Source organism: Centropristis striata, chromosome 7 (assembly GCF_030273125.1).
Source record: "Centropristis striata isolate RG_2023a ecotype Rhode Island chromosome 7, C.striata_1.0, whole genome shotgun sequence".
Classification (NCBI taxonomy): Eukaryota; Metazoa; Chordata; class Actinopteri; order Perciformes; family Serranidae; genus Centropristis; species Centropristis striata.
This window is the reverse complement of record NC_081523.1, coordinates 34229131-34237002: the sequence shown is the minus strand read 5'-3', so window position 1 is coordinate 34237002 and position 7872 is coordinate 34229131. Positions and strand designations below refer to the sequence as shown.

Here is a 7872-nt window from a genome sequence, read left to right as displayed (position 1 = left end):
AAATGGGTTTGCCAGTTTTTTACTGTTCAAATTTTGATGTAAATTTATGGCGTTATCGGCCACTTCCCAACAAGCTAACAGGTATCAGTGAGTTTCTTGGGTCTTTCATGTAAATATCTGGCATTAAAAGGCCCTCAAGTATTTGAAAAAATGGTAAAAACAAACAAACAAATATATTAACAAACATAATAAAGCATATAAAAACAGGAAATCTCCACAGTTAAGAGGCTGCAAACAGAATTTTATCAAAATATTATTTTGATATAAAACGTTTCCTTTCAGACATGGATGACGAAGTTGCTGCCCTCGTTGTCGACAACGGCTCCGGCATGTGCAAAGCCGGTTTCGCCGGAGACGACGCCCCCCGCGCCGTCTTCCCCTCCATCGTCGGTCGCCCCAGACACCAGGTACCAACACCAGCATGAACGATGTGAGTCACATGACTAACCGCCAGGTAAACGGTGTGACTGTAAAGGTGTGTCTGTGTGTGTACAGGGTGTGATGGTGGGAATGGGACAGAAGGACAGCTACGTGGGAGACGAGGCCCAAAGCAAGAGAGGCATCCTGACCCTGAAGTACCCCATCGAGCACGGCATTGTCACCAACTGGGACGACATGGAGAAGGTGAGGACACTACGTCACGTGTACCTGAGTTTACACACCTAGAGTTCAGATACACATCAGGTTCAGTGTAAGTCACAGCACTCGGGCTGATATCATCCCAAGTATCAGCCAAGTTGACAACTGAGCGCTGCTCGACTTGTTTCTTTCTGGCGTGCAGAGTTTGGGCCGATGAGGGGCCAGGTCAATTTGGCTACCTGGGGAATCTTCCAGCATGTATTAGCCAATTATAGATCTTCACGCATTTCTAACAAACTGTCCTGTGCTGCAGATCTGGCATCACACCTTCTACAACGAGCTCCGTGTTGCACCTGAGGAGCATCCAGTCCTGCTGACCGAAGCTCCACTCAACCCCAAGGCCAACAGGGAGAAGATGACACAGGTGTGTGCACGCTTTGGTCAAAATCACTTTGAACACATTGCACTGAACACATTGAACTGGGGAACCTGCTGCAGGGTTTTCGTTCTCTATGTAAAGCAGCATCAGTGGCTTCCACAGTGACGTCTGTTTGTCTTTCTGGTCCAGATCATGTTCGAGACCTTCAACTGTCCCGCCATGTACGTGGCCATCCAGGCCGTCCTGTCACTGTACGCCTCCGGTCGTACCACAGGTGAGAACTCAGACAAACACATCTCTCTAAACATCTTTAAACTTCAAGGGAATATGTCACAAAAGCCAAAACAACCATGAAGGTTGCTGATATTTTTTTTCCTTTCTGTAACTGTTTTGTTCTGCAGGTATTGTGATGGACTCTGGTGACGGTGTCAGCCACACTGTGCCCATCTACGAGGGTTACGCTCTGCCTCACGCCATCCTGCGTCTGGACCTGGCTGGCAGAGATCTGACTGACTATCTGATGAAGATCCTCACTGAGAGAGGCTACAGCTTCACCACCACTGGTACGACTTAACTCCTTAAACAAAAGCTCAAATTTAAAATCTGGAGCTTTAAAAACAGAGCTGCCTCCAGATTAAAGGTTTTTTCTATTTTCTAAATCTTTGCTTCTCATCTTTTTCCGTTGTGTGATAAATATTTCTGCCTTTGAACTCCAGCTGAGCGTGAGATTGTGCGTGACATCAAGGAGAAGCTGTCCTATGTGGCTCTGGACTTTGAGCAGGAGATGCAGACGGCAGCTTCCTCCTCCTCCCTGGAGAAGAGCTACGAGCTTCCTGATGGACAGGTCATCACCATCGGGAACGAGAGGTTCCGCTGCCCAGAGGCGCTCTTCCAGCCTTCATTCCTCGGTGAGTAACGAGTGTTGGCCTGTTCACTACAGCGAGAGAAAATGATTCAAAACCAATGTTGGCTGATGCTGTGAAAATTTGAATTTTATCTGGCTTTGCCTCATCTCTCCTCATTCTTGATAAATTCTGTGGGATGATAGAGCTGTTATTCCCATTTCATTAAAGCAAATTTGGCCAACATCCAGAATCACAGTCACACCGAACAGCAGCCAGATCTCTCAGTTTTTAGATTGAGGCGACGATTTAAAGATTCAAATAAATAATGTTCTTCTTGCACAAATTTTCTAAACACTCCTGGTGTTTGTTGCTTCATCCATGATTTCTATCTTACATGAGACTAAACAGTGAAGTTGAATTGATCTTTGATTTGTCCCCGTGTGTTCAGGAATGGAGTCCTGCGGCATCCATGAGACGACCTTCAACAGCATCATGAAGTGCGATGTGGACATCCGTAAGGACCTGTACGCCAACACCGTGCTGTCCGGTGGTACCACCATGTACCCCGGCATCGCTGACCGCATGCAGAAGGAGATCACCGCCCTGGCCCCACCCACCATGAAAATCAAGGTACAGGTTTAATTTGTTCCTGCAGATTTATTAAAGATGACGTTTCAGGGATAGGTCCATAAGATAAAAAAGTGCCCCAGTGGACAAATTTGTTTCTCAGTTTTCTGGAGAATTGGATAAAAATGTAACCGTTCCTAAATGTCTGTCCTCTGTAGATTGTAGATCAGTTTTAACAGAACTCAACTGTGGTTAACTTTGTAGCATCAAGCAATAACAAAGGTGTGTGTGTGTGTGTGTGTGGTTGACTTTGGTGGCCCTGAGAGCCAAAGAACAAAACACAAGCAAATGAAGCATTTTCATCGACTTACATGACACATTAAAACATTAACTTGACAAAACAATAAAACATCAAATTGAAGACACACTTAAACTTGACTTAAATTGATGACACAATAAAAAGTTATAATAACGTGTCAAAAAAAGTTAAAGTTGTTTCTTCATGACAATACAAACCAACAACCTCTACAAACCAAACCATATGAAGACTGTGTGTGTCACATCCTGCACTGCCCATAGGTCGCCTCAGCAGGCACAAAGAATGGATTTTTTAAAAACTTCCTTTGACAGCCATTGTTGACAGTAAAATGTCCCCTCAACCAAGAAAAAAGCCAATTAAATAATTGAAAAAAAAATTAGATTTTAAAGATTCATTGGCAGTGATGTATGATGAAACCTGACCCAATTTTCATGAATTTTAATCAAATATATTTGCCTTCATTGTTTCCCATCTTACCCGTCTTTCTCTCCTCACCTCCAGATCATCGCTCCCCCAGAGAGGAAGTACTCCGTCTGGATCGGTGGCTCCATCCTGGCCTCCCTCTCCACCTTCCAGCAGATGTGGATCAGCAAGCAGGAGTACGACGAGTCCGGCCCCTCCATCGTCCATCGCAAGTGCTTCTAGAAATCTCCTCCTCCTCCTCCTCTGCACCATCGAGGAAGCTAACATGCTTTTCAACTGTTCCATCCAGCTAATCTTGTGTGAACGGACTAAAAGAAGCGAGACGCTAAAAACAAAGAAATTTAGCGTCTGTTTACATTTTAATATCTCGTCCTGGCAGATCCTCCAACAAACAAACCACCTGATGTTCCTGTAACTCAAAGCTTTCACTCATTCTGGTGATAACTACTGATGGTCAAAGAAAATAAACAGTATTATCACAGAGTATCTTTTTCTACTTGTGTCTCTTTACCTCCAACAGATGTTTTAATATTCAAAATGCCAAAATTTGACGCTTACGCCGTCTCTGATGTTGTCATTTGCTGCTTGTTCAAATTAAAATCTATCTGGGGTGTTTTGTGCATCCAGTACAATAATATTTCTTTTATAAATCACTAAAGATGTTTTATAGAGGACAAAGTCAGCAGGTTGTGTCTCTAGTCCATGATTAACAGTTTTTACACTAAAATCTTCAATCCGCCCCAGAGTACTGTTGGCACCATATATAAACACCAGCCTCCAGATCCGCCAATAGTGATAATACAATACAACAATGTGATGCAATGATATGCTGGGTGTAGTGATTTATTTCTGCACGTGTTCTGCAAGTATTTTCAATGATGCAACTTTGACAAAAACCTTATGCAGCCCCTTCACCATCTGCAAAGTCTGAAATTAAAAATATATATATACAGTAGCCTACTGTGCAAAAATTTTAGGCAGGTGTGAAAAAATGCTGTCAAATAAAAATGCTTTCAAAAAATAGAAATGTTAATAGTTTACTTGTATCGATTAACAAAATGAGTTCAATCAAAAGTGAGTTCACAGAAGAAAAAATGTAAATCAAATCAATATTTGCTGTGACTACCCTTTGCCTTCAAACCAGCATCAACTCTTCATACCTGCCTGGTACTTTTGCACAGTACTGTGTGTGTGTGTGTGTGTGTGTGTGTGTGTGTGTGTGTGTGTGTGTGTGTGTATATATATATTGTATTCAGCTGAAAAAAGGGATGTGGGGATTTTAGTGTCTCTTTCAGGTTAGAATAAAGAACAGGGTAAGGCCTAAAAAACTCTCATGGTCATATTGGAACTTGTAAATACAGGACACAACCTCCAGTCCCGATTGAAAGGACCGGAGGTTGTGTCCCGTATTTAGAAGGCCGGTGGATGCATCGACTCCAGCCGACCTATGTGGCTTCTGACATCACATGACTCATTGCACCAAATTTCCTGATATTCCCACGATTTCCAGCGCATTGCTTTTTAAATTATATGAACCCTTAATGAGGGCAACAAAATTTGGCACAAATTCCTCTCCACTTCAGAGATGAGCTCCTCCCTCGCAACTCGTCATCATTTGATGGTTAAAAATCTTTTTTAACTGTCTTTTTGGAGCCCTGTCCCGTCCCTGACAGATTCCAGCTCCAGCCAATCAGGAGGCCAGCTGAGAGAACCTGGGGCATCCTGCTCACCTGGACCAATGAAACCTTGAGCTGAGAGAACGTTACCTTTTATGGCTCGAGATGCTGCATTCACTGAACTCAGCTCAGCAAAGAAAAACCTGCAACACTTCACCTGAAAGTCACACCCAGCACTCACCTGCACAGGTAAGAACCAGCGCTGCTCCTTCTGGTACTTTATAACTTCTCTTTTAGGAAATATCAGAAAACTAAAACAGACTTCAGGTGTGACAGGCAGGTGATGTTTGACAGTTTAAATGCTTTAAAGATGCATTCAAGTCAGAATTTAATTAATTCAGGAAACCTTTACAACAGCAGATAAGTAATAATAATAATAATAATAATAATAACATTAAAATAAAGGGTCCGACTTCATGCACAGAACACATGAAAAGTTTCTTTTCAGTGTTTTACTCCAAGATTCAGCTTTCTATGTTATGAAGTTTTTCATGCTGCTAATCCAACCTGGTTTTCTTAAAGAAAAATCTCTAATGTTAAAGAGATTAACAATTTTTTAAAGGCCATTTTTCTTGTGAAGTCATTTTGTGTTTCAAATACTTGTAGTTAAAAATGAGGAAACATCTAGGGATGAAGAATTACTCTTTATTACCATTAAATACATGTTGCTGTCATAAGACAGAGAGAGACTGGAAAGACAGTGTAGAGTTTGCTCAAGCAGAGTGGTTTCTGTTCTGTCTGAACTTGTTTAAAACGTCCTGAAGTGATAGCACTGCACCAGGTCATGAGTCAAGTTGATCTGGTTGGACGACTTGTAGTGACATGTCTGACACACAACTGTCATTCAAGTGAGGAGGGCTGCAAAAGGTGTGCAGAGAGTTGGACTAGTTACAGTTTTGTCTCAGTAGGGCAATTTTATATTGATCATTTTATAATATTTAGGTTCATTTTGATGTTAATGTGTTAAAATCTGTGCTGGTAAGGTTTGTGCAACTTCAAGACTCGTCGTGCCAGGAGATGTTGTGTCACTGAGGTGCATTCCTGATTTCGTAACAGTGGATGAGTTTCAACAAGTCAGTGGTGAGCTGACGAGGTTAAATGCTTCGCGGTGTTGGTTAATCCGGGGTGGGATCAGGGGATCTCAAATTGAACACTTTAACCTCCCTCACTCCACAAAGGGTGTGCGATCCTGCATTATCTGGTATTGATCCGATGCCAAGTAAATACAGGGCCAGTACTGTTGATACCCATACTTTTTTACTAATATACTAATGTTCCTTTGACAGTTAAAAACAAAGGAGTTATTTTCATTCAGCCATATTTATATTTCAGGTTTGAGGTATATATTTTTCAGTTCCAGTAAAATAATTATTTACATTTTTTTCAACTGGCTGAATGCATTAAATGACTGTCTACATTTAATCAGTCTGCTAAAATTACAACTATGATGACCAATTACACTTTGTAAAATAACATTAACTAATGACTAAATCTTACTTGCACTTCTATAAATCAGCTACCTGGATATTCTTGACCACACTGAAAGTTCTCTGCCAGTGACCTGACCGGGGGATCCCCCCCTCCCTCTGTTTACTCTGCAGCTCGGAGTTCTCTTTTGAGTGTCTTTTTATGTTTATATGAATGTGTGGTGTTGCCACAGTAGTGACATGTTACCATGCAAATGTTGTAGCTTGCAGTAAAGTAACTCCAAGCAGGGCTCCTCTTCCTCTCTGCCATCATGCAGCCAGCAGAGCGCTGCTGAGTCTGACTCTGAGTCATGTGACAGCTCACAGCATAGGGAGGGGCAAAGTGAGCATGAGGAGCAATGTTTTCAAATTCACAACCACTATGCTGTACAGGAGTTGTGAACTGAACCTAGAGAAGAGAAACTGAAGCTTAAGTATCGATCTCATCACACAAGTATTAATCAATACCAACGTAGGTATCAATATTTTAGATCGATCCACCCACTACTAAACTCCACCCTTCTTTTTCACTGTCTCTTTAGAGCAGGGGTGTCAAACTCTGGCCTTTTATTTGGCCCGCAAGGCAATACCAAATTATTATATAATTATTGTACTATAAAAGCTGACCTGCCGGTATTATACGGCGCATTTACCGCTAATACTTGATTTATTATTGTTATTTTATTTTTAAATGTATTAACCTGTTGAAAAACTTTATTTTGATATTTAAATCAGAAGGATGTAAATAGAAAAGAGGCATACGATTTTAATTAAATTTTTCTTTAATAAATTAATGACATTGATGTGTTTTTTATTTGAAATTTGATTTTGCATGTCTGCACTATTTAGTTATATATTGTATGTTTGTAAGTGTTGCTGGTTCCATATTTAATGTTAAAGCAAAACATGTTTGGTATATACTAAAAGGTTAATTTGTTCAATGTTGGCCCGCGATTTTATTCAAGTTTTACATTTTGGCCCATTGTGTATTTGAGTTTGACACCCCTGCTTTAGAGGGACGACGGGAGAGGACAGGGGTAAAGGGGGAGTACGTGAAGTAAATTTCCATGCTCAATTATGTCGTATACGAATACTCTAGGTCTCTAATTTTGTGGTTTTAAGGTTTCATGAGCTGTGATTATCCTAGAGGTCACAGCAGCTCATTTTATACACTGAGCTCAAGTTTCACTCTCTAACATCATCACACATGAAGAACATCTAGGATAACCATAGAACTAATTTCCATTTTAATATCTTGAGGTAGGAGGTCCCCTTTGAAAATGGGTTTGCCAGTTTTTTACTATTCAAATGTTGATGGAAATTTATGGCGTTATCGGCCACTTCCCAACAAGCTAACAACAGGTATCAGGGAGTTTCTTGGGTCTTTCGTGTAAATATCTGGCATTAAAAGGCCCTCAAGTATTTGAAAAAATGGTAAAAACAAACAAACAAAAAAGAACATTCCAGTTTCTTAAAGACTTTGGTGTCTTTATGCGTCCAAAACAAAAAAATATTCAGTTTAATAATAAAGCATATAAAAACAGGAAATCTCCACAGTTAAGAGGCTGCAAACAGAATTTTATCAAAATATTATTTTGATATAAAACGTTTCCTTTCA

At 40.7% G+C, this 7872-nt stretch overlaps 1 protein-coding gene across 1 annotated transcript; it reads left to right on the top strand.

Moving 5' to 3' along the window:
* The first annotated feature begins 281 nt into the window (after nt 1–281).
* On the top strand, nt 282–3607 carry LOC131975315 (actin, cytoplasmic 2-like). Its single transcript, XM_059337947.1, has 8 exons — nt 282–407; nt 496–624; nt 893–1003; nt 1148–1232; nt 1360–1521; nt 1675–1866; nt 2252–2433; nt 3191–3607. The coding sequence occupies exons 1-8, from the start codon at nt 285–287 to the stop codon at nt 3332–3334; spliced, it is 1128 nt and encodes a 375-aa protein (XP_059193930.1). The 5' UTR covers nt 282–284; the 3' UTR covers nt 3335–3607.
* The last annotated feature ends 4265 nt before the right edge of the window (nt 3608–7872 follow it).

Excerpts from the sequence above, each read along its gene's own strand:
- LOC131975315 (XM_059337947.1), top strand. The coding sequence starts at position 285 with ATGGATGACGAAGTTGCTGCCCTCGTTGTCGACAACGGCTCCGGCATG. Across the intron at positions 408-495 it reads TCGGTCGCCCCAGACACCAG|GGTGTGATGGTGGGAATGGG; the intron begins GTACCAACACCA and ends GTGTGTGTACAG. Across the intron at positions 1,004-1,147 it reads ACAGGGAGAAGATGACACAG|ATCATGTTCGAGACCTTCAA; the intron begins GTGTGTGCACGC and ends TTTCTGGTCCAG.